The sequence below is a fragment of the Peromyscus maniculatus genome, chromosome 22, assembly GCF_049852395.1.
Source record: "Peromyscus maniculatus bairdii isolate BWxNUB_F1_BW_parent chromosome 22, HU_Pman_BW_mat_3.1, whole genome shotgun sequence".
In the NCBI taxonomy this organism is placed as follows: domain Eukaryota; kingdom Metazoa; phylum Chordata; class Mammalia; order Rodentia; family Cricetidae; genus Peromyscus; species Peromyscus maniculatus.
Genome location: NC_134873.1, coordinates 38,760,942 through 38,787,864, shown reverse-complemented (window position 1 = coordinate 38,787,864; position 26,923 = coordinate 38,760,942). Strand labels below are relative to the sequence as shown.

The following is a 26,923-nucleotide window of genomic DNA, read 5'->3' as shown; positions in this document are numbered from 1 at the left end:
GTTGGAGCAAGTGGGCGGAGTCTGAAGGTTTAAGTAAGGGGTCCTCCTGAACCCCAACCCTTGAGTTCCCGCAGTTTGCACACCTACTCCCACCCACCCCACAAGTGATCTTAGGGATGCAAAGAGTTCGATTATTGCCCCTTTATTGATCTTAAATTACAGACCCATTCTCAGTCCCCTCCAGAAAGCTCTTTGATTGCTGAGGGTGCAGGCAGTGGCTGAGCAGAAAGGGCGGCTAGGTGAAGATGTGCAGGCTGTAATTAACAGGGGCAGGTCTCTCCTTATCTACTAACTTCGTGTCTCCACACTTGTCCAGCTTCTGGATTATTTTTTGGTGTGGTCCCTAGGAGGCATAAGTCCCTAGGAGTTTATAAGTCTTGAAGTCTTTATAGACAGGCTATGTCTGGGCTTCTCCTTACCCCTGAGCCTCTCCTTGGTACTGTGATGGGGTCCCTCATTGTGACCTTGCCGGCTCCTCTCAGAATAACTGTGTCTGATCTCAAAGGGACTGTAGTGAGTTCTCTCAGGATGACTGCGGTGGAGTCTGGAAGAAGATCTGTATAGCCTGGACTCTGAGGGAAGGTGGTGGACTCTCCCAGAAGAATTATGCCTTTTCCTGCCAGAGGGACTGAAAGGGGTTCTCTCAGAGAGACTACCATGGCTCCTTTCTGAAGGACTGCACCGTGTCCTCTGGAGGGGACTGAGATGGCACCTTTTTGAGGGACTGTGTCCCCTTCTCTCTCGTCCTCTTCTCTCTCGAGGACTAAGAGACCTCCTAGAGGGACTCCGAGGGCGTCTCCCAGGATTGGGTCGGCTCCTCCCTGAGGGACTGCGACCTACCCCCTTAAAGAGACTGTAAAGGCTCCAGTCAGAGATACTTTGAAGGGTTCTCACAGAGGGACTACTATCCTGTCTCTGGGAGGGACTGCAATGTCTCCTCTCGGAGAGATGTCTAAGCATTCTGTCAGAGGGACTGCTGTGCCTTCTCTGAGAAGGACTGCGGTATCTCCTCTCAGAGAGACTTTCCTGAATTCTCTCCAAAAGGATGCGATTGGTCCTTTCAAAAGGCTTATTACAGAGGTCCCTCTCCCTGAAGAAGCCATGTTGTTCTTCCTTGGGTGTGTGTGTCTCTTTAAAGTGGCTCTGCAGGGATCTCTTCAAATGGGAGTCAGGTTCTATTCTCTCTTGGGCCTGACATTTGGCTCCTACTTGAGAACAGTTCTTAGACTCCAGACAGGAGATTTCATCGCCATAGTTGTTCTTTGCTCTGCCGTTGACATTTTGAACTATACTCAAAGGTTGGATGACTGAGGTAACTTGGAAAGTGGCATCTCTTTCAGAAGCCATGGTCTCCAATTGCAAAGGTCTGGGTTGGAGAGAGCTCACTTGTTTTGGCTGTTGAGTTTGTCTACATTGGTCACCTGTTCCCTGCAATCTGTCCTCTTGCTTAGGGTTCACACCTGCTGACTTTTGGTGGGCAACTGGTGTGCTGGCTCCTTTGCCATCCCCTGCTAAACAATACTTACTGGGTTTTTGTTTGGGGTGCAAGTATTGGGTTGACCACAAATTGTCTGGCCTTGTCCTGTCCGCAGGCTTCTGTCCAGTATAAGCCACAATTCTATGTGCTATTTGGAATGCCTGCCTTAGGCCCTGGAAAAGCAGATGGTAGAACTTGGGCTGAGAGGATTTCTTAGCTTGTGTCTTCGAAGAAGCAGTGCTTGTTTGAACGGTTTCAACACTCTTGCTTCTTGATGGACACATGATTCTAAAAGGACTCTCTTCTGGGGTTCCACTATTTTTGTTGAGCTTTGTTTTTTGTGTTTTACGTCCCTTGATGGTTTCCTTCATTGGATATTTTAAGCCAAAGGTCTTTTTGAGGCTTGATTTCGACCATTTTTCTTCCTGATTACTTTCAAAGCCACTCTCGGATACAGAGTGAACCTGACAGAACTCACGGTGCTCAAAGTCTTCGGTGTCTGTCTTGCCGACCACACCATGGCTTCCCCATTGCTTTTTTCTGATGAGCACTTGTACAGAAGCTGGAGCCTGGGGAGATCGGGCCTGGAAATGTCTTGGCGTGGTTGGACTCTTGGAAGCTGGAGGATAGATTTTAGCTTTCCTTCGTGATGGTGATGTAGTGCTCTTCCATGCATCTGCTCTTTTTCTTCCACGATGCTTTGAGACTTGAGGTCTTTTCCCAGTTCTCAGTCTAAAGCCAAGATGCAGGCGAATCTCACCATGGCCTTCAGGGGTGCTTAAGAGGTGGATCTGTGGGTAGATGAGAAGATATGGACCAAAAGCAGACTGTAACTTATGACAGCAATTAATTCCTGAACATCGGCCACACTGCAAGCAGATGGGATATTTCAGGACAAGACCTGATGAGAAAGGAGGAGGGACATTGTGGGGCACTTGACTCTCTAAGAGTTTTGCTGCTATTTTGAGCTGTAGATCTTTTAGCAGATGGAGCTGTTCTGAGATATCCCTCTTGGCCTGGGAAAGACAACTTGCTTTGAGGGAGTGGTGAGAGTCAGAAGGCCTTGTCTGTGATTCACTCTGTGAGTCTTTACTCTGATCACTGGAAACAGCGTCTTCCCTATTGTAAAGTATCTTGAGAGAAGACTCCGGCTTCATTAAGGCAGGAAACTGGGCCCTTGTACACGAGACAGACACGTTCTGAGTGACTTCCTGGAATATATCACTGAGTTTTGAGTTTGTTTTCTTTATTCCCAATCGAGTACCGGAGTATTGCTGTATTATGGAAGATGTGGATCCACGTGTCCACATCTTTAAGGGCATTCTTTTCTCATGACCATGGCATAAAATATGTCTCTGAATATAGTTTTTGACCACTGAAGTCTGTGAAATCGTCCTAAGACCCCTCTCTAGTGGGCTCTGGGAAAATGCCATCAGTTCAGCTGGAACCCCAAATAAATTCTCAATAAAATGACAGATATCCATCGTGGCTCCTTCTGTTAAAAACGGCTGAGAACAAAGTTTCCTTTCCATAGTGGTTCCCAGGACATTTCCCAACATCAGCATATTGGAGAGATACTTCCTAGGGAGTCGCTGCCTACAGACATGACTTTCCCAGACATTCTGTTGTCTACCCAGGAAAGAACGGATAGAATTTCTTCGAGCCCCTAATCCTGCCTGAAACTCCGAGGGTAGTAATCTCAGTGGATATGGAGAATAGCTCTGGAATGAATTCTCAAATTCTTCCATTTGCTTCTTTTCAGTTGCTTCCTTGGATAGGACATCCACTTCCCAGATGTCAGGATATAGGGATCCCACAGTGTTCCCAATATCAGAGGGAAGAACCAAGGGAAGGGCTGATGGACGGAACATAATAGTGTCTGTATAGGACTCTGGAGATGGCAAAATACTAACAGCCAAGTTCTTCATAGCCAAGGCTCTTGATACCTCCGGCATTCCAGAACCCTGAAGGGGTCCTAACTCAGTTGTTTTGACACAACTTGAAATAAGTGGGATTGAAGGGCTGGGTATGAAACTAGAGAAGTAATTCTGTGCTTGTAACTTTTCTGATGTTATCATTTCTGAGTCTCTATCCTCACACACCCGTCTTTGATTCAAATCTTCAATTTCCATTACTTTAGGAGATTCTGTTCTGATCCCTAGAGAATTTTCAGCCTGAAGCCTTTGCTCATGAGTTAATACTGGAGGTTCCTCAAGTGGAGATGTTTGCTGTAAGATTAATTCTGCAAAATTCTCTTGAATATTTGCCCTTGGAGTTTGTTCCGTAGGTTTTATCATGTCTTGAAGATGTGGTCTTGGGAGTAAATTTAAACCATCCATTACTTTAATGCTAGATTTTGTGGCAGCTCCTATTGGTTCCATAGCCTGAGGATTTGGTCCTGGAGCCAGCTCTTCAGATTTTACAATCAGAAGCAGTGGCTTGGGAACCAATATAGTCTTTATAACTTGAAAGCCTGACAACTGTATTGTTTCTAAAATTTGATGTGTTGGTGCTGAGACTAATTTCTTGGATTGAACATTTTGTAACCAAAGGCTTGAAGCAAATTCTGACATTATCACATCGTGCAGTTTGGGAGTCAAATCAGCATGTTTTGACCCTTGAGAGGCTGGCTCCGGTATCATCACAGACTCTATAACTTGAAATGGCGGTCCAGGGATAACTTCCACAGATTCAGAAACCTTGGGGAGAGCAGCTGACTGAGAAACATGATGCCGTGTCTTTGTGGATTCTGTCACTTGACCTAGCTGCTTTGGACTGATTGTTATAAAGTTTATCATTTGATCCAGTGATTCAATTGGAGTTATGTTTAAAGTTCCCATGCTTGCACCCTGGGCCTTTGTTAGCCTACTTGCTACCTCCCCTGGTTGCCATGACTCAAAAGTGAGCTCCTCACAGTCTGTATCTTCTACAACTTGACTGGTTTGCTGGGTTGACAACTCTAAGAATTCTTCTATTTGCAGCCATGGCTTAGAGGTTAAACTTACAGATTCAGGAATCTGAGGTCCATGCCCTGGTGTTATCCCTGAAACAGAATCTGGAACGTGATACGATGGCCTTGGTGGTGATGCTACAGATTGCTCCCTTTGGGCTCTTTTCCCAGAGCTTACCACCACAGGTCCTAAGTCTTGAGGACACGGCCTTGGAGATTTTTCTACATGTCCAGTCTCTCTATTTACTGGCTTTGAAGGCACACTAAGATATTCTTTCCATGGTCTTACCTCACAAGTTAGCATCCTTACTTCTGCAACATGATTCTTGAGGTCAAGGGTCATTCTATGAGATCCTGTGGCTTGTTCTGTTGGTAACTCCTTGTAATCTTTAAATTGGGGCCACAAACAAGGCAGCAACTGCAGAGTTTCTGGGCTCCAGTAGCCTTTCTGTGGGGTTAGTTCTGAGGACTTCCAATCTGGATCACTTAGTGTGGGAGTCAGATCAACAGATTCTGGTCCTTGAAGATCTAGCTGCTGAGGCATCCCTAATGATTCTATGTCTTGATCTGTTGGTTTGGGGGTCAACCTCATATTTTTCTCTGTTGTTTCTGGGCTTTTATGTCGCAACCCTTTTGTCATTTCTGAAGACCCTGCATCTTGAGAAACTGGTAGTGAAATAAAATCCACCAATTTAGAGACTTGGCGCCTCATCTTCTCAGCACAGTCCGCTATCTGGTGCTCTGGTCTATGTATCACTTGAGAGGATTCTATGATTTGATCACGTGTTTGGGAATTTTGGTTCCCAGGTGTCACATTTTGAAGGAACGGTCTTGGTGATAACCCCACAGAGGTGCCAGTTTGTGGCAGAGACACCGATGACAATTTCACATGGTCTACACTTTGCCACTTTGGCTCTGAAGCCAATTCCATTGATTTCATGCATTGTTGATGTGATTCCAGAATTAAATTTGAAAATTTGACACTAGACAGTGCTGGTCCGGCTAAGAAGTTCCCAGTGGACTCTGGTGTTGATATCACTGGTTTCTCATTTAAAGGAAACTGTTGGCAATCCATGCTTTGCTGTTGGGAGCCTAGTCTCAGCTGCATAGGCTTTCTTTCATGAACACATGGCTTCTGTGCAAAGGAAGTCTTAGTACGTTGAGAACAGTGGCATGGAGCGAACTCTAAAGGGTTTACACTTGGAGTCGGTGAGCCTGGCTTCAACTTCACAGATTTAACTTTTTGGAAACAAGGTTCTGGTGAAAATTCCTTACTTCTCAAGTCCTGCAGACTGCAGCCAGGTGTCACTTTTACAGAATTTGTCAAACAAAGCAAGGGCTGTTTGCTCATCTCTGGAGACATTCTATCTTCAGGCAGTGGGGTTGGTGAAACTCCCACAGATTTCACACCATTTGATGGAGGCCTCAAAGTGAACACAGGTTGTGCAGTGTCCTGCCACAACCCAAGTTGGTTCTTCAAAAATGGGATCTCTGGAAACTCTGCCCCTACCATTAAGTGAGATGACCCTGGAGTTGATTCAAGCTTCAAATCTTGTATGTGTCGTCCTTGGTTAACTATTATAGGCATCTCTCTTTGAATTCCTGTCCCTGAGTTCAACTCAGAAAAATTCATATCTTGAGGTTTCGGGGCTTGTAAATGTGGCCCAGGGTTGTATCCGGTGGAATTTACAGACTGTGACTCTTGTCTTCCAGTACAGGCAGAAGAATCCACATCTTGCAAATGTGTTTTGGTATTGCACCAAACAGGATTTACACACATAATTTGTGGTGCTGGAAATGTTCTACCATGATTCATACCAAGAAGAAGTGGCTCAAGACTACACCTATTGGAATGTTCACACTGAGGGTTTGGCCCTGGAGTGCGTGAGGAAGGATTCACACCTTGATAATGTGATTTAGGATTGCACCCAATAGAACCTACACACTGAATGTGTGGCCCTAGAATTGATGCCCATTGATTCACACCTTGCAAATGTGCTTCAGGATGGCACTCAGTGGAATTCACACAAGGAGGACTTGGCCCTGTGGTGCATGCAGAATTAACACACTGAGGACTTGGCCCTGGGGTGCATGCAGAATTAACACACCGAGGACTTGGCCCTGGGGAACATGGAGAAGAATTCACACACCGAGGCCTTGTCCCTGGGGTGCATACAGAAGAATTCACACACTGAGGACTTGGTCTTGGGGTGCATACAGAAGAACTCATACACTGAGGACTTGGCCCTGGGGTGCATATAGAAGAATTCACATCTTGCCAGTTTGGCTCATGGATGCATCCAGTAGTATCTACAAATTGCAATTTTGGTCCTAAAATGCATGCAGAAGAATTCGTTCCATGTAAATGTGGCCCAGGACTGCACACAGACTTTATACATTGAGGATCTGGCTCTGGAATGCATGCAGAGTTATTTATATCTTGTAAATATGGCTCACATTTACACCCACTGGAGTTTATATATTGAGAATTTGCATTAGGAGTGCATGCAGAATTCACATCTTCCAAGTGCTGCCCCAGGCAGAACACCTTAGATTTTATACCTTGAAAGTCTGGACCAGGGTGCAACTCAGACAATTCTACATTTTGTGTTCTGGTGTTGGATGCCATAACATTTTTACAGTGAATCTGTGGCCCTGTACTCGGGTCACAGGATGCCCTATCTTGCAATGTAGGCTTATGCTTGAATTCCGGAGACGGCTCATCTGGCAGCTTGGTTTCTGTACACACCTCAGAAGATTTTATATCTTGCAACTGTGGCCCAGGGTTGAACTCTAAACACTGAGGACTTGTTCCCATGCCCAATTCAGAGGACATCACATCTTGCAACTGTTGCTCTGAATTGAATTCCATAGATTTCAGGTCTTGAAGCTTTGTACATAATTCTGATGACTTGATATGTTGCAAATGTGGCTCATCCCTGAACGCTATTTGTTTTATTTTTTGAAGTTGATGCTTTTGACTTAATTTGTGAGACTTCCTATCTCGCTTCTGGTTCCTGGCATTGAATTCAGAAGGCACCACTGTATAAATCTTTGAGTCTGAGGCCTGCTTAGAGATTCCCACAAACTGTGATTCAGCACCAGGATTGATCCCTGTATCCTTTACTGTCTGGACATATGTGGGCTCAGACTTCACACCTTTCAACTTTGATCCACAGTTGACCAACTCAGGTTTCATACCTTGAAGATGTAATTCTGGTGTTAACATAGTTAATTTCCTGTCCTGTAAATGAGCGGTTTCCAACTGCAAAGGTTCCCTGTCAAGTGCCTTACCGAATGTCCATTTTAAAGATTTTACATCTTGCCACAGTGGCTGATACACAAAGCCTATGGGTTTCTCTTTTTGAAGTTTGTCCTCTGAAATCACTTTGGAAGACTTCATACCCTGTGAGCATAGGCCAGGACTGACCTCCATAGATCTTCCATATTGAAGCTTTGTCCCCAGAACTGACTGAGAATATTTCTCATCTTGTAACTGAGGGCCTGAGTTTAACTTCCCAGATTCCCCATTTGGGGGCTTGGACTCCACTGTCACACCTTGTAACTTTGGGCCATGACTAAACTCTACAGATTCCTTAGATAGGAGCCTTTGCCCTTGAGCCAACTCAGACGGCTTTTTATTTTGTGTCCTTGGTCCAGAATTGAGGTCCACCGCTGTCACTCCTTGGGGTTTTATCTGTGTTACCACCTCAGAAGATTTTATACTTGTAACATGTTGTCCCATAGAGTTCACACCTTGAAGTTTCATACCCATGATCAGCTCAGGATATTTCAAATCTTTCAGAGGGGGACCTGAGTCCAGCTCTACAGATTTTGTACCTAAGAACATCTTCCTCGGGGTGAAATCATGTTTCTTACCTTGTAACTTTGATCTTGGTTTGATTTCTACAGATTTCATACCATGAGCCCTCTTCCCTGTAATGACTTCAGATGTCATACCTTGTAAGTGTGGTCCAGGACCAAAGTCCACAGACATGACATCATGGACCTTTATACCCATGATTGTCCTTGAAGATTTCAGATCTTGTAACTGCGGGCCTGATTCCCAGTCTTCCATTTCCATTTCTTGAGGCTTTGTCCTCAGAAATGAGTTAGATTTTATACCTTGCCACTGTGGCCCAGGTTTACAGCCTAGTTTGACAGGTCGAGTTTTGGTACCCGTAGCTAACTCAATGCATGGTTTACCTTTCAGCTGTGAGCTGCGACTTGACTTAGTACATTTCATATCTGGGGACTCTCTTTCAGGAGTCAAGTCAGAACAGTTTGTATGTCGACACTGGGGCCCAGAGCTGTTCTCAGATTTCATACCTTGAGGCTTTGTCTGAAGTGCCAACTCAGAAGATTTTCCACATTTCAACTCTACATTGTTTTGTGATTGTGGCCTTTGGCTTATTGCTCCATATTTCACTTCTGAGGACTGTGACTCTTGTTTAAACACTGAAGGTGTCACAGTTTTAGGCTGTGTTCCTGGGGATGACCCTAAGGGATTCCCTTCTTGTGGCTGTATTCCAGGGTTTAATCCAGGAGAGCTCCTGTCTTCTAAGCAAAACCTGGGTTTGAATGTCAATTTTATATTATTGGTCTTTGATCTTAAGGTTGGGTTACATGCTTTCATAATTCTAAACTGTTGCTCAGATTTAAAATCAGTAGTTTTGGACCTCTGAGACTGATGTTCCTGGGTTGACCCTGAAGGTTGTTTACCTTGTGACTTCGGCCTCATAGTCAACTCATTGGATGTCTTCACATCTAGTTGTACTGAGGGTTTTAACTCTTTAGCTGTGACATCTTGAGGTGGTAACCTAAGATTCAGTGTAGATTTATTAACTTCACAGTCAGACAGTGGTATCCAAAGAACAGATTTTGTATTTTCAAGCAGTGGTCCCTGATGTAATGCCACACTTTTCCCACACTGAGACTGTAGCTCTGAGGTTGATGTGATGTTTTCCCCTTCTTGTAGCTCTGGTCCTGGGGACAACTCAGGGGTCTTCACACATTGTACTTGTTGCCCAAGGTTAAAATCCACGGATTTTTTTCCTAGAGGTTTTGGCCCTAGAGCCATCTCTGATGTCTTCCCACCTTCCAGTTGTATGGATGGTTTCTGTTCTGTAGATTTGACACCTGGAGATGGTGATCCACTATTTAATTGTAAAAATGTCACACCGTGGAATTCAGGTCCTGGTATCCACTGGATGGATCTTATACTTTCTACCTGTGTCTCTTTGTTTAGTTGATCAGTTTTGATCCCTTGAGGCCTAGGCTCGGAAGTTAAGTTAAAAGTTTTGGTTTTCTGCAGCCCTAGTGCTAATGGAGAGGCTTTTACTTGCTGTAACTGTGACTCAAGATGAGACTCTCTGGATTTTTCTCCTTGAATTATTGACCTGACAGTCAAATCAGATGACCTCACACCTCTCCTTTGTGTAGACGGCTTCAATTCTGTAGGGCTGGCACTTTGAGACTGTAACCTAAAGTTTGACCCTATACATTTCTCCCTTTGAAACTCAGATGCTGGTATCCACTGAACAGATTTTGTACTTGCACTTTGTGGTTCTGTATTTAGTGCCACAGTTCTCCCATCCTGAAGTGGTGGCTCTAACATTGGCTCCAAGGCTTTCACTTGGTACACCTCTGATTCTGGAGTCAATGGACAAGGTTTCATACTTAGTGCCTGTGGCCCATATTGGACCTCTTGAGCTTTTACATTATGAACAACTGGTTCAGGAGCCAGTTCATATGAGGGTGCATCTTTACATTGTAGTTTAGAGCTGAGCTCTATGGGTTTTCTACCTGCAGGTTTGGGTTCCTGATCTGACCCCAGAGACAATATATCTTCCGACTCCAACTGTTTGTTCAGCCGGTCGAACATCCCACCTTTCCACTCTGCTGAGCTTATGTGGTCATCTCGTCCGGGCTCAAGAGTTAAATCCATGGGTGCCCTCCCTTGATACTGTTGTGTGGAGACTAAATCCATGAATTTTACTCCTTGGATACCTTGTGTTTTGGCTTTCTTCACAGGTTTTAGACTTTGCTGCTTCAGACATGAGACAATCACACGTTTGCTATCTTGTGTTTGTGGCCGTGAAGTCAGTTCCATGGGTTTTACATTGTGTTGATGAGGCTCTTGCAATACCTCCATAGGCTTATCTTGAAACAGCATCCCTGGTGCAAAAGTCCCGGGACTCTCCCCTTGCTTCTTTGGTTCACGTTCTAAGCCCATGGCATTTATATCTTGCACACGTGCATCACGGGCCAACCCCACAGTTATCAAATCCTGAATTCTTGAACCTGGGATCAACTTCACAGATTTCATACCATCTGACTGGGAACTGCTTGGGGATATCACTGTAGATTTTATCCTCTCTAGACATTGTCCTAGAGTTAAAACTGCAGATTTCCTGTCTTCTAACTGTGGTCCTGAAGGTGGTAACTCGGATTTTAAACCTTTCAAGGTAGAGCACGGAGGCAGCTCCTCATGTTCCTTATCTCCTGCTTGTATCCCCGGGGTTGACAGCTTAGATATGATTTTCCCCAGCTCTGACTTTGACCTCAACTCCATAGATTTGATGTCTTCCAAATGTGGCCCTGGAGTTAACTCTTCTTGCTTTGAGGCTGTGATCTTCTCTACTGGTTTTATATGTCCCAAATGCTGTCTGTGGATCAATGTAGAAGATTCTACACCTTGTGCCTGTGCTCTTCTGATCAACCCAGAATGATCTGCACCTGCTAAGTGTTTCTCAGGAGTCAATTTCTTTGATTCTGCATTTGGTATCTGTGGTTCAGATGCTAGTTGATAAGACATTTTGCCTTCAAAGTTTGGTACTAGATTCCTTGTGACATATTTTATATCTTTAAAGGGTGGCTCTTGTACTATTAACTCTGGCTTCATCCCTTGCCTTTCTGGCTGTGGGGTCAACTCAAACATTTTTACACACTCTAATTGTGGCCCTGAGTTTAACTTGGAAGTCTTCACACCTTGAGGTTGAGTTCCTGGAATTGCATACAAAAATTGGACATCTTGCAGCCATGGCCCTGAGTTAAAACTCACCTGCCTTGTATCTTGTAGGCCTGGAGTCACCTTTGCTGATTTGGGATCATGTATCCCTAACTCTGGAGCCATAGGACTCATACCATGAGACAATGATCCTGGGGTTTGCTCCCCAAATTTGACTCTTTGATATTTCCTCCTAGAAGCCAACTCAGAAAATTTGGTATCTTGTTGCCACAGTCCTGGATTGACCGGCTTATCTATCACTCTTGGATGTTGCAGTTCAGAGGCTGGGATTGGGCGTTTCATGCTGCAAAACTCTGATAGTTCCTGAGGCAACACAAGCTTCTTATCTTCAACCTGTGTCTCTTGGCTTAATGGCAAAAATGATTCTGGCATCAATGTCTGAGGCTTCCTGTCTTGAAGCTGAACTCCTGGCATGAACTGTACACATTTGAAACCTTGGTGCTTGGCCTCTGGGATTGCATCAGAGAATCTCACATGATGCAAGCATGGTCTTATGTTTATGTCTACCGGCTTCCCAGGTTGTGTTTGTGGTTGTGGCTGTGGTTCTGGAAGCTTTGGCCCCAGGATAAAATCTGATGATCTGGTTTCTGGCCCCAGAGAACATGGTATTTCATCATCAGATTTCACACCATAATGTGGGGGGCCTGAGATGAAATTTACTGGGTTTTCCCCTTGAAGAAGTAGTCCTTGATATAACATTGGAAACTGGACACTTTGCAATTTGGGCCCTGGAATCAACTTCGATTTGACACTTAGCTGCTGTGGGCCTAGATTTAAATCCACAGATTTCACATTTGGGGACTGTGTCCCTTCAATCCGTTCCTTCAGTGATAAACTTTGTAGTCGTGGCTCTGGTTTTGTCTTTTCAGGATCTACCTCTCCTGCAGATGAAGGTTGTATTACATTTACAGAGTTCTCATTTTGCAACTGTGATTCTCTATCCATTTGCCTAGACTTTACTTCCTGGAGCTGTGGCCTTGGGATCACATCTTTAATATGTGGTTTGGGTTCTGTAGTTAGTACTGCAGGTTCTACAACTTGTACAGTTGGTTCGGTGATTACTTCTGCAGACTTCAAATTTTGGGCAAAAGATTCTGATTTCTCACCTTGCACTCCTGGTTCTACACTAAACTCCAGAGATCTCACTTCTGAATATAGGTCTATGATGGTTCCCTGGGTATCATCAGCTTTAGAGAATGTCAATCTGAAGGTCTCTGTGTCTTCATCTTCTGGTTTCAGAGTTCTTTCCGATGGGTTAGTAACTTCTGCACAGGGGTCTAGAGTCACCTGAACAAACTTCACATCTGGGGGCTGTGTCTCTGGGGCCATCACTCCTGAGGTCATAGTTTGCACTTCTGAATCTAGTAGAAAATCCAGAGTATCTTTAACTGCACTTCCTGTTTCTGAAGTCTCTTCCATCTCTTTTACAACTTGGGTCCCAGGTTCAAGAGTCTCTTGGAGTGGTGGTGAGCTCATCTCCACAGATTCTGAGGTCTGGCTCAATGGTGCTGGACTCATCCCTAATGATGATTGTGGCAACGGAGCAGATTCTTCCACCTGCCGGCAAGGGTCAGAGGTCACCCTTGCTTCTGAGGCTGGATGCTGTAGGGTCGGTCCTTCAGGTTCTAGGAAATGATAACTTGGTTTGGGGGTCTCTTCTAAAGATTTTGTTGCATAAAATTGTGTGCTTGGGATCAGTTCACCAACTTCCATACTCTCCACCTGTGCCTCAGGAAGTAGACTCCTACCTTCTACAAATGGAGTCTTTGTATCCTCAAGCAATGGTACAGGGGCTATCTTATCAGAGCCAGTGATTTGTGAACATGGTTCTGGGGCCAAGTTCACAGATTTTATATCTTCAAGTGATGGTCTTGGAGTCAACTCCACCATTTTTATATCTCCTTGTATCTCCTGTGATAGGGCTAAAAGAGCTTCTTCCATACCTTGAGACTGAGAATCGGAAATCAAATGCACTGATACATTACTGTGCAACTGTGGACATGGAGTCAGCTCAGCAGACTTTTTATTTTGGAGTTGTGGTTCAACTGTCAGCTGGCCAGATTTCACATCTTGAAACTGAGACTCAGGGGCCGATGGCACAGATGTCTCACTTTGCAGTTGTGGTATAGGGGTTAATTCCTCATATTGCATATTCTGCTGATGCAGTTCTTGGGCCAAATCTATACATACCACTGTTGAGGTTGGTGGTCCATATTTTTCCATTTCTGGGACTAATTCTGTGGTTATGTCCATAGATTTCATACTTTGCAATATTGGATCTGGGGTTAGGTGCTCAGATTTTACACTCTGTAGTTCTGGGGGTAAGTCCACTGAATCCCTAACCTTAGACTGTGGGATTGTGCTCCCCCCCAAATATTCCATTTCCTGAAGCAGTGGTATGACTGGCCCTACTTCAGCTTCTGGAACTTGATGCTTTTGGCCTCTTCCTATAGGTACTGCACTTTGATCTGGTGGTGCTGGGATTGTTCTCGTGGATTCCATTATTTGATGGTGTGACTGTGGTATCTCCATAGGATCCTTCACTTGTGGCCAGTTCAACCCCATAGTTTCTGTCATGTTGTGACTTTGCCTTGGGCTCACCTCTGAACAGCTTAAGTCTTGGTGCCATGGGGTGAACTCCGAAGGGTCTTTGACCTGATGAGACAGTCCTGGAGTCAGTGACACACACTCTGTGCCTCGAGATTGTGGCATAGTCCCCACGGAGTCTCGAACTTGACCCTGTAACCCAGAAGGCAATTCCAGAGCCTCTTCGATTTGAGGCTCTACAATTTGTAGTGGTGTGATCATTTCTGTGGGAGATGCCTGGACTAGTGGGGTCACCTTTAGAGCATGCAGGGACTGACCTGACGGTAGTAGGTCATCAGTCATTCCTGATGGTTCCAGGACTTTAGATGGTGGCTGTGGAGGTATGCTTCTAGATTCTACAGTTCCTACTGGGACAGTAGTAGTTGGAACATCTGGTTGAGCTGACACTGGGGTCAAATTTTCAGCTGGAGGCTGTGAGCCTTGGATCAAAGCCCTAGATTTAGTAATGTGTGGCTGTCCTAGTGGAATCATCTGCATGAAATCCATGGCTTGTTTTGCCACTGGAGATACTTTTGTATCTTCAGTGGCTTCAGGCAGTGCACTTGAGCTAATTTCCATTGCATTTTCATGTACTGGACTGGGAGTAATCCTGATGTGTTTTGTGGCTTGATTCTGTGACCCCAAGGTCATGGTCAGTGTTCCCATGTCTTTATGCTGAGGCTGTGGAATCATTTCCACAGCTTCCACAACCGTCTGCTGTGGCCCTCGACTCATACTTCCTGGTCTTTTGGCTTGATAGTTATGCAGTGTATCTGTCTTCACTGATTCCATGACTTGGTATTGTGGCTTTGGGGCTATTCCTAATGGTTCTATGCCATGTGGACTTAATTTGTCAATCATCCCCATGGAATCTGTGACGTGAAACAATGCCACAGGAGTTACCTTCATGTCATCTGTGACTTGACTCAGTCTTGAGGCCATGCTCTTTAATCCCGTGGTTTGATCCTGATGATGGGTTACTTCTATCGGTTCAATTACTTCATTCAATGGCTGAGGAGTTATACTCACTGTTTCTGCTTGATTTGGTGGCTGTGGGGAAAACCCCACAGAGTCTATCACCTCCGACTGTGGTTCTGGGTTTATTCCCATTAAGTCCATAACCTGAAGCAAGGCCAGTGGTGTGACCTTTATGACATCAGTGGCTGAAGGTGGTATCTTGGGTGTCAGCTCCACATTAGTTAGTTGTGCCTTTTGTGTCTGTACCCTTTTTTCTGGCAGACCTATCACCCTCTGCTCTATATTCAGCTCTAACACATGCTTTGAATCCTTTTTCACTAAAGCTTGTTCTTCCTGAATTATGTTAACCTCTAAATTTCTGGGAGATGGAGTGCCTGGTGATATAACTAAAGGATTATATCTAAGTTCTTGGCGGTCATCATGGGGTTGTGACTCCCTGTTTGAGGGAAATGGCTGTGAAATGATTGCTTCCGTCCTATGGACTTCAGAATTCACCCCAATGTTCATGTGGAGATGAAATGATGGAGGATCTGGAGATGTGTTGGTATTTTGCTCAGCACTCTGAGGAATGAGTGTAGGTAACTGAGTTTCCGGGAGCTCTTCTTCAGGGACTCCTTGTACATCCATCAAATGATTGAGTATGTTCCAGGATTTCTTCACGGGCAGAGGCACCACTTCTTGCTGCAAAGTAGAAACCTTCTGAGACATATGTCCTTCCAGTTCTCCTCTGATCAAAGGAGAGAGCTGGAGTGGAGCCCCTACCAGGGGTCCTGGACTCTCATCCAAATCAGAATCTGACCCATGATTTGATTGAAAATGAGTCTCTCCCTTATCTTTTGTTTTCTCTTGCTCACAAGGATCTAAGGATTCTAAAATAGAGCTAATGAAGGAATTTTGAGCTTGTAAGGGAGGAAGAAGTGTCAAATTCGGAGAAAGAGCTGATTTCTCAGGATCTGTCAGCCGAGAAGTAGGCAGGGCTGTGCCAGGGCTCCTGGGCATAGATGGTTCCTTCTGGGAGGAAACAGGTCCACTATCGCTCTGCAATTGCCAAGCTGTTCCTTCAGAAAACATTGGAAGATAAGACAGGCTGGAGCTGTTGTTGGATGATGCAGAGGACATGCTGTAGTCAGTAGAAGGCTTTCCCTTTTTACAGTAACAGCTGGGTGGGACAGCCTCCTGAACCACAACATCAGAGACGGAGGAAGAAGTCACATCTCGGGATTCTGAAACATTCAGCTCCATAAGCGTTGATCTGAGAAACAAAGAGAAATGTTTTCATTTTCTTTGGAATCAGGAGGGAAATTAGAGAGAAGGAAGGGAGCGGCTATTTCAAATCCAAAATATTTCTGGTCTAAGGGAGAATGAGGGAAAAGAGGGGTTGCATTCACAAACGTCAATCATTTATGTAAAGAATTCCTCCACCAAGAGCAGAGGAGACGAGTCCGTCAGTAGCGTACATGCTATACCAATAGAGAAGCTGAGTTCCCTCCATAGAGCCCACAGGAAAAGAAAAGAACACAGTGCCCCAGTGCCGGGCAAGCAGAGACAAGTAGATGCCCTGGGCCTCACTGGACAGCCAAGAATAATCAGTGAGTCCCAGGGAGTGACTCTACCTCACAACACAAGGTGGATGGCTCCCGAGAAATGACACCCAAGTTTTACACAACACACACACACACACACACACACACACACACACACACACACACACACACACACATCTGTGCTTGGCTTGGCCTGAGTTTGAGCCCTAAGACTCACATGTTGGAAGGAGAGAACTGACTCCTGTGGCTTGTCCTCTGACTGCCACATACATGATGTGGCCCTCATGCACAAAAATACAACTGAATTTTTTATATATATACATATACATATACATATACATATACATATACATATACATATACATACATACATGTATATATATTTACACAGTGAGGCCTAGAGAAATAGCTCAGCAGTTAAGAGCAGTGACTGAGTGACTGCTCTTCCAGGGGACCCAAGTTTGAATCCCAACACCCACATGGTAGGCCACAAACATCTGTAACTCCAGTACTGGGGGATCTTATACCCTCTTCTGCTCTCTGTGGGCACCAAGCATGCACGTGGTGCACATACTTACAGATAAAACATAAAATAAATAAAGCTCACAAAATAGTTCTCCACTGCTCCTCAAACTAACTTTTTCCTTTACCTCCTTCCTTTACTCTGTCTTCTCTCTCCCCCCCTCTCTGTCCCCTGCCTAGTAACTCTGTTTCCTGACCTTGCATTATCCAGATGTTGGAAGATCTGTCGCAGACTCCTGTCTATTGACCAGAATACATATTCCTGGGTCCAGTTGGTAGGAAGTCCTGAAATACTGGACACAGCAGAGGATGTCAGTGGGATTGAAGTGACATTACAGGAGGAATAGAAGGATAATTTAGGAGGGAGGCAGTTGGTCTCAGAGTAAATCAAGTCAGAGTGCCAGGTGTTTTACGTAGAGCATTCACAATGAAGATGGTGTCATGGGTAGGAATTTTATTCCTGTGGTGAGCCCCAATGAATATAATGTTTGGGGGACAGGGTTTGTTTCAGCTTACAACACCCAGGTCATACTCCATTGCTGAGGGAAGTCAGGGTAGGAACTCAGGGCAAGATGGATTCAAGAGGCAGGAGCTGATGCAGAGGCCATGGAGCTGCTTACTGGCTTGCTTTCATGGTTTGTTCACTCTGCCTTCTTTTACCCCCTGAGACCACTAGCTCATGCGTGGTTACCCACAGTGAGCTGGACCTACCCACATCAATCATCAATTAAGAAAATCCAGCCGGGTATGGTGGCTCATGTCTTTAATCCCAGCACTCGGGAGGCAGAGACAGGTGGATCTCTGAGTTCAAGGCCAGCCTGGTCTACAGAGTGAGGTCCAGGACAGCCAGGGGAAAATGTACTTGCCCACAAGGCAATCTGGGGGGGGGGCAATTAAGGTTCCCTCTTCCAAAATGATGGCAGCTTGTATCAAGTTGACAGGAAACTAGTCAGCATGGGTATCTGTCACAGGACAGTCTGTAGACAGGCTCTGCTTACCGTGTCAGATCAGCTGCACTGACGTTCATCTCTGTTTCTTCCAACTGTGAAACTGTAACAGGAGCAAAGAAACTGTTAGCATAGTGACTGCTGACATCATCTAACAGAACCCCCTTCATTTAACAATTAGGGGATCAAAGATGAAGTCACATCCATCGTGAAGCTGAGGAGTGTACACAGCACACCTATCGAGGTTTGTTTTGCTTCTAAAGCATACTATCCTGTCTTCGCCATGTCCTAGAAGTGACCCATGAGAAGCCCGGAATGGGAACACAGCACTGGGGGACACAGAGATCCTGATACATCTTCCCCTTCAAAGATGGCCATCCCACATCCACATCCGTGGTAGAGGAGTAAAGGTAATGGACCTCCTGCACCAAACTCTGGTTCATCTTTGTCCATTCTCCTCTCCCATATTTTGGGCTCTACATGAAGATGTAGGGACAGAGAAGCCCGAGGAAAGGAAACAATGGAGGATGGAGCTGTTTGACTGACTTTGGAAGGAAAGATGTCAGAGAGATGGGCGTACTCTCCAGGCACACCCTCTTTTTCAACTTTCTTTTCCTTCAAGTGGAAAGAGTCCTAAAGCAGGTCCACAGTTGATCAGTCATCAGCCTTGAGCTGACCCATAAGGATAGAACCCTTCTGACCTGTGAGTTTCCGGATCTGTTTTAGAGATGTGTTTTGTTGCTTAGGAGCCTAGAGAAACACACAAAGAGAAACCCAGTCAGGTTTACGTTCTGGTTTGGGGATTTTATTGACAACACATCTAATCTTACATAGGGGATAGTGATATATTTTATCAGTTGTCATCTGCAACCATATCATTAGTTACCATCTCATTTATTTCTTTGTGAACAATGGATTAAATATCCTAAGGGACCAGCAAGATGGCTCTGTGGGCACAGGTGTTTGACACCAATTCTGATGACTTGAGTCCCATCTCTGGAGCCCTCATAGTAAAAGGAGAAAAGCATTTGCACAAGTTATGCTCACCTCCACGTGCATGCCATCTGTCCATGCATGCACCCACATGCAAATTAGTAAGTGTTTAAACAAACCTAAGTCCTAGATTATTGTGTGTAGACCTGAGACTCTAGAGGTAAATATGAGTCCTGTGCTCTAGAGACTTGCATTAGTAAGGAAAACAGCCAAGTAAACAGGTAGGATGCCATGTGGGAGCCAGCAAAATGGCTCAGTGGCTGAAGGCATCTGTTGCCAAGCGTTGGCAACCTATGTTCAATCCCTGTGGCCAGTATGGCAGATGAAAAGAACTGACTTGTTTAAAATAACCCTGGACTTGAATTATAACCTATTTTTATGCTCAAGTGTATTATTTCTCCTGCAGTTGTACATAAAATGGCTTTACATTAAAAAAAGGGACAAATACTATAGAATTGTATTACATGAAATATATAGAATATACAAATTCATAGAAACAGAAAGATTAGACGATATCTCAAGATGGAGAAGAAAGGAATATAGAGCAATGATTTCCTAAGTACAGAACCTCTGTTTTGTGTGATGGAAAAGTCCCACAATGGACATTAGTATCAGGACATAATATCATGAATATAATAAATCAATACAATTAATATAATTAATGAATATCATAAATACAGTTATTGAATCAATACTGCGAATGTAATCAATGAATACCACAAATGTAATTAATATCGTGAGTGTAATTAATGAATACCATGAATATAGATAAATAAACAAATAAATAATAAGAAAGGTCTGCTAGTCACCAAAAGTAACCACAAAAAGAAGTGTAAGGGAGCAATTTACTGGACCAAAAATTAAGACATACCATAAAACAAGTTCATAAGAACAGGAGCAGGCAGGTGGGATTTAAAAACAAAAAAGTTCTGAAATAATCAGGAGTCAGAGGCAGAAGGATTTCTCTGTGTCAATAGTGAGTTCCAAGACAGCCAGGGCTATATAGAGAAACCTGTCTCAAAACAAACAAAAAACCCAAAGCCCAGCTCTGAAATAAATTCACTTACATATGTCAGCTTAATTGAAGAGAGCTCCACATAGTGACAAGAAATGATTCCATAGCTGTGATAAGTGATGTCAACTTGCCAAAATCTAGAATCTTGTGGACCTGTGCCTCCGAGCATGCCCATGGGGAACCGTCTTGATAACCATACCTGGGGCTCCACTGTGGTGGCGCCATTCTCTTACTGGGATCCTAGACTGTGTCAGTGGGGAAAGAGAAGTGAGCTACAGTTTGGACTCATCACTCCTCTCTGCTTCTTTACTGCAGATGCAACGTTGACTCGCTAGCCTAAGCCCCTGCAGCTGTGACCTCCTCTACCACGATGGACCAATGGACCATAACCTTGGGTGATGGTGAGCTGAAGTGAGCCCCCCCCCTTTAAGGCTCTTTTGTTAGGGCATTCTGTCACAGCGACAGAATAGAAACTAAGACAGTGGAAAACAGTGAGAAAAATAAAAGTGGATCATTTCTCAATACAGGATTCAGAGATGGGCTCTAAGTGGGTTGAGAATTCAAATGTTGAGGGGCTGGAGAGACGATTCAACCGCTAAGAGCACTGGCTACACTTACAGAGGACCCAGGTTCGGTTCCCAGCACCCGCATGGTGGCTTATAACTTTAACTCCAGTGTCAGAGGATCTGATCTCTTATGGCCCCTGGAAGTACCAGGCAACATGTGGTGCGCATGTACACTTACTTGCAGGCAAAATCCTCATATACATAAAATACAAAAAATCTCTATTTTTATAAGAGAATTCAAGTGTGGAAAATAATGTGAGTTTTTGGTTTGTGCATGTACACGTAGGTACACAAGTGTGCAGAGGTGTGCCTGCTTATGTGGCATGTGCACGTGGAGGTCAGAGGTTAGCCTCAGGCATCATTCCTCAGGTGCCACCCACCTTGACTTTTGAGACACGGTCTCTCATTGGCCTGGAGCTTGTCAAGATCTGAACTATCTGGACAGGGATCCCCAAGAATACGCCTGTCTCTACCCCCACCCCAGTGCTGGTGTTACAAGTGTGTGCCACTGAGCACAGATCTCTTACACAATTCTAGGGATGGAAGTCAGGACCTCACGCTTGCAAAGCAAGTACTTTACTGACTGACGGATCTCCTCATCCCTAAAAACTGCTTCGAAGCAGTCTGTTCTTTGACTTAATAACTAGAAACTCGTGAAAACTGAGAAGCACTGATATGTAAGTTTTAGGACAGCAGAAGCCGAAGAACAGCTGAATTAAGTAGATTCAAAAATGCTGAAAACAAGCCGGGCGTTGGTGGCGCACGCCTTTAGTCCCAGCACTCGGGAGGCAGAGCCGGGCGGATCTCTGTGAGTTCGAGGCCAGCCTGGTCTCCAAAGCGAGTTCCAGGAACGGCACAAAACTGCACAGAGAAACCCTGTCTTGAAAATCCAAAAAAAAAAAAAAATGCTGAAAACAGAAGAGGAAGATTCTTGATACTTGGCCCCGAATAAAAGAGTTACCATATCTGCATGAGCAGTAGGGAAAGAGCTGCCGTGTTCTTAGAAATACAGGGCACGAGAAAACAACAGCATAAATTCTTGAATGTGCTATAAGAAAACAAATGCCTATCTAGACTTGTACTTAGTGGAACTACTCAAAAATGTAAGATAGAGTGGAAAAATTTGTCAATAAACATAAATGCAGTACACCTACTGGGCTGGCCTGAACTTACAGAATGATGATGAATCTGAGTGTTTGGAATTTATCCAAAGAATGTATAGAGGTTAATGTGACAGAGACACATGCCCATCAGCATTTCCTTCAGCACTATAAATAATAACTGAGTTATGGAACCAAGCTATGTGTCCAACAATGGAGGAGTGGATGTTAAATGTGTGTGTCTACACAATGGACTTTTTCTGTCACCAAGAACAAGGTTACATAGTTTTCTCAGGAAAAGGGATGCAACTGGAACTCCTATAAAGCAGCTAAGCCAGCCTCAGAAAGACCAACATCAAATGATTGTTCTCCTTTGTGGGTCCTAATTTCATAGAGTACATAACCTCACAGATGTAAACATGCCATGAAAATAGAAATGACTGGAAGAGTTAAGGACACTGTGGGGAGACAGTGAAGGAGAGTGGGGAGGGAGGGGACTGTGTGCAGTGTAACAGTACCAGATACAGTAGATACACACAGTGAAATGATGTTTAAATAATGCAGGACCGTTTCAACATAGCACAGTGGTCAACACACTATTCCGTACTAATAACACAAAGTGGGGGTTGCCATGGTCATAGAGGTGGTGCAGAAAAACCAAACATGTACTCATGTGGTTTGTTTGCTTTTTAAGACACTCAGTAAAGTAGAAATGCCTGGGAAATTCCCCGACATACATTGGGTCCAATGTTATCCCCCAACTTGATATGTTGAAATCCTAACCCCCAAGGTAATGTATTAGTAGATGGGGTGTTTGGGAGGTGGCTATGTCATGAGATGGAAAAACTACAAAACACTGTTGTAGAGAGTAAATAGTAAATAACACATCCTTTGTTCATGATCAGAAGGTTTGATGGTAAAATGGCATTACCAACACAATCTATAGATTCTTTGGAGATGCTGTGTTTGGGCTTGGGACAATGACATTAACTCTTACTCAAGTTTGTCTATGAATTTCAGAGGAGCTATGAGAGCCTATTTCTTAACCTTAGTATATCCTCCTTTGGAGAGTGTGTGTGTGTGTGTGTGTGTGTGTGTGTGTGTGTGTGTGTGTGTGTGAGATAAAGAACAATCTGGTCTTTGTTCCAGATTCTGGTACAGAACTCCAAAAACCCTTGCAATTCCATGAGTATTGAGGGCATCTCTTACATTAATGAGATGGATATTCAGATTTGCTTCTATTTTTCATTGAGGAAGATGGAACAATCACCATTCTAAAATCTAATTCAGACCTGACCAATCAATATATTTATGCATAGATGTATAAATCCCAAACAAAATATCAGCAAACTGAATCTAATGAATCTAATTAAAGTATTGGGACCAACATTACAAATGAGTTATACGTATCCTAGGAATTCACACCTGGTTTATTATCTTACATTCTCATGCAACTCAGTACATTGAATGAACAAGAAAAAATATATGACCATCTAAATAGAGGCAGGAAATATACTTAATATTTAGCACCCAGTATAAAGAGATTTAATTTAAAATTTTAGATTTTTTTAAATTAACACCAATCCTTGCTAAAACTTTTTTAACTTGGGAAAGAATATATGAAAAACCACAGAAAACATTATACATAACTGGTGAATTACTGAAAAATGTCCTTGACTTAATAAAGAGGCAGATGCCCACAACACATTGCTACTGAATATTGTACCTGAAGTCATAATCATAAATGAAGGCAAGGAGAACCAAGATATAAGGTTGGAAAAGAGGCAATAAAACTTGTTATTTACACATGGTATAATTTAGAGAATATTCCTACAGGAGAATAAAGTCAAAGTGATACACTTAGGGTTCTCTAAGCAGCTCAATATGGAAAGATCTGTTGTATTCTTGGGTTTCGGCATCATTTGTATAAAATGGTATTTACAAGGAGTGGTGGTAGTGCACATCTTTAATCCCAGCATTTGGGAGGCATAGGCAAGTGGTTCTCTGTGAGTTCAAGGCCAGCCTTGTCTGCAAAGTGAATTCCAGGGCAGCCAGGGCTACACAGGAAAACCCTATTTCGAAAAACAAAAACATAAAAAAGAAATTATAATATTATACCAGGTCTGTGGATGTAGTTCAGTGGTGGACTGCTTGCAGAGAGCACAAGACTCTGGATTTGATCCTTAGCAATAAAATAAATAGATAGATATAGATGATAGATAGATAGATAGATAGATGATAGATAGAGATGATGATAATGATAGATAAAAGTAAAATGCCATGCCAAATCACACATTATGTGCCTCATGATGATTATCATTACCTATGAACTACGTCAACTCTTCCTACCAGAAAACAAATTCTGATAAATCTTAGAACCAACTTTCTCATGGTTCTAATTCATGTTGAGCTGCTGAAATAGAATACTTGTGATCAGCTCATTTATGAAGGAGAGAGGTTTAGTTGGCTTCATGGTTCTGGATGTCTAAGAGCCTAGTGCTAGCATGTCCTTCCCTTCACGTGAGGATGTCTAAGATCCTAGTGCTAACATGTCCTTAGCTTCACCTGAGGTCTTTGTGTAGCTTCAACTCACAGCAGACAGAGGCAGAGGAGCAAGTGGATGTGTGTGGAAGACAAAAGGGGTCCTGACTCCTGTGGCAGCGAACCCAGACCTCAGAGAGTGAGGAGCCATGCCTGTGAGACCTTACTCAGTCTAGAAAGAATGGCATTAAACCCGCTTGAAGGTCGCACTTTCCAACCCTGCTCCCCTGGCAAATGCATTTCTACAGGAGTTCTGGATAAATCTCAACTCACTCACATGAAGTACCAGAGGCAGCAGTGTGTGAACTGACAACATGGAGGGGGCATTATAATTTTTCCTAATTTCAGAATATTTTAGACATGTGTACAATCAAATATAATCATACCCACCCCTCCCCACTCCAACTTCCCCCATACATACCCCACAACATATCCACCTCCCAACCTCATGCTTTTCTCTTTTATAACCCACTAAGTCCAATTACTGTTGCCTATATGTGTATGGCTGCACAGCATGGGTATTTGATCAACAAAATGTTGATTGTGAAATCTAGAGAAATGACCCTTTTATCCAATACATGGATGAAACTAATAAAAGAAAAGAGAGACTCTGTAGATTAGAATACAGAAACATATTGTTCAATCTCAACATTCAATATTGAGTTGGGCTAAATAATAATTTATGCCATTAAATAACTGCGTGACTATTGGAATTTAAATGCTGGTGGGTATGTGAGGTATTAAGGAATTATTCCAATTTTATTGTTACATTTTTAGGTGTAATAATGATACTGTGATTAACCTGTTTTTCTTTTCTTCTTTTTTTTCTTTGTTGAGAGGGGCATTAGCTCAAAATATACATACTAAAACATTTACCATGAAATTATTTCTGATTTGCTTCAAAATGATTGAGTGACTGGTCTATGAAGATTCATCAGACCACCTTTAATTTTTTCTCTTATACTAAGGATTGAATGTAGTGCCTTGTTCAGACTCGGCTCGTTTACCAATTCTTTGTGCCTTTGATTTGCCTGAAATTATCCTTAATAAAAATCAAGGAAAGTCGGGTCGTGGTGGCGCATGCCTTTAATCCCAGGACTTGGGAGACAGAGGCAGGTGGGTCTCTGTGAGTTCAAGGCCAGCCTGGGCTACAGAGTGAGTTCCAGGAAAAGCACAAAACTACACAGAGAAACCCCATCTCAAAAAACAAGAAACAAGGAAAAAAATGGACCCGAGATAAAGCTCAGTGGTAGAGTGCTTTGCCTAGCATGAGCAATGACCTGAATTTGATCCTTACATACACACACCTAACACACACACACACACACACACACACACACACACACACACACACACTGCACAAATGACTTGAATAGGCAGTTTACAAGAGAGAATTTCCAAATGGCTAATAAACCTGAGACGTTGCTCAGAGTTTAGTTATGGGGGTTGCACACGAAATCACAATGCAATACCACACACTCACTGGAATCACTAAAATAAGAGGTGGATGTGCCAAGTCTGGGCAAGATGGCAGGATGTGGGGGAGCCAGTCACTCATGGTCTGCTCACATGATCGAAAACTCAGAAGAGGCATGACCTACTAACGTTAAACACGTGTACCATGAACTCAAACAATTCTCCTCCTCCTGGAAATAAAAATCCCACAGCAAAGTACCACTTGATTTTCTTTGTCTCGTCATATAATTATAAATCTTTCTTTATAAAACAAACTCACTCTCCTGTCTGCCTCCCATCCCGTGATGGACAATATCCACAGCACCCTTACCACATTCTTTTCCCCAAAGTTATGTCATCTGAATGTCTCACTTCAGCTCGAGCTCCTACACATCACTTTCTCAGTATCTAGTACCTTCTGCCTCAGTGTCTATTTGATAATAGATCCCAAAGCTACCGTTACTACTACGTCCTTCTTTTCTTCTTCTCCTCCTCCTCTTCCTTCTTCTCCTTCTCCTTCTCTTCCTCCTCCTCCTTCTTTCTTCTTTCTTCTTCCCTCTTCCTCCTCTTCTTGTTTTTTTTTTTGAGACAGACTCTCCCTGTGTACTCCTGGCTGTCCTGGAGCACACTGTGTAGACCAGGCTGACCTCGAACTCAGAGAAACTCCTGCAACATGCCCATCCTAAGGCTTCTTGAAATGAATTAAGAGAAAGGCAAGGTGGGCAGTGGTGGCTCATGCCCTCAATCCCAGCACTTGGGAGGCAGAGGCAGACAGATCTCTGTGAGTTCAAAGCCAGCTTAGTATACAGAGTGAGTCAGGAGAGCCAGGGATACACAGAGGAACCTTGTCTCAGAAAACCAAAACAAGGAAGGAAAAATAAAAGAGGAAGCCATCTATCAATGCTGTCTCAACCCCCCTCTCCCCCACATCCAGTTCTTCCTACGGCCCAGAGGATGGGCATTTAGACAAACCTATAGGGTTTCAGGATGGAGAGAGTGAGTATCCAGAGAGAGTGGCTATCACATACCTCTGTCTTGGCTGCCACCTTTGTCTGGCTCTGATACCTAGAAAACAACACCCATATTCCACAAACCAAGAAACCAAGTAGCATAAGGCTGAGATGTGTCGGCAGTGGGAAAACGAGCCCCCATATTAGAGACATTTCTCAAGCCTATGCCCCCTCCACTACAGAGTTTCTGTCTCTAGACTGAGATTTCA

The 26,923-nt window shown here is 43.8% G+C and overlaps 2 protein-coding genes across 22 annotated transcripts in view; one reads left to right on the top strand and one right to left on the bottom strand.

The window, feature by feature from the left end:
- Positions 1–126: 126 nt before the first annotated feature.
- On the bottom strand, positions 127–26,923 carry LOC143270228 (uncharacterized). The gene is made up of 5 exons (XM_076559389.1): positions 26,733–26,923; positions 18,736–18,784; positions 18,086–18,137; positions 17,285–17,380; positions 127–16,273 (listed from the first exon to the last, which is right to left on the bottom strand). Exons 1-5 carry the CDS (start codon positions 26,865–26,867, stop codon positions 361–363), a joined length of 16,245 nt encoding a protein of 5,414 aa, XP_076415504.1. The 5' UTR covers positions 26,868–26,923; the 3' UTR covers positions 127–360.
- The window catches only part of LOC143270231 (uncharacterized), a 52,744-nt gene continuing 42,089 nt past the window's right edge, over positions 16,269–26,923 (top strand). For 8 of the 21 annotated variants that reach the window (XR_013047316.1, XR_013047310.1, XR_013047308.1 and 5 more), the window contains exons 1-2: positions 17,251–18,444; positions 20,358–20,443. The gene's annotated coding sequence lies outside the window, so the exon portion shown is untranslated. Of the gene's footprint in view, positions 18,445–20,357; positions 20,444–26,923 lie in introns of all 21 variants that reach the window. The other 13 variants (XR_013047314.1, XR_013047315.1, XR_013047309.1 and 10 more) reach the window with 5 other exon arrangements.

Excerpts from the sequence above, each read along its gene's own strand:
- LOC143270228 (XM_076559389.1), bottom strand. The coding sequence starts at position 26,867 with ATGTCTCTAATATGGGGGCTCGTTTTCCCACTGCCGACACATCTCAGC. Across the intron at positions 18,138-18,735 it reads ACAGATCCGGAAACTCACAG|TTTCACAGTTGGAAGAAACA; the intron begins GTCAGAAGGGTT and ends CTCCTGTTACAG. Across the intron at positions 17,381-18,085 it reads AGTGCAGCTGATCTGACACG|TATTTCAGGACTTCCTACCA; the intron begins GTAAGCAGAGCC and ends TGCTGTGTCCAG.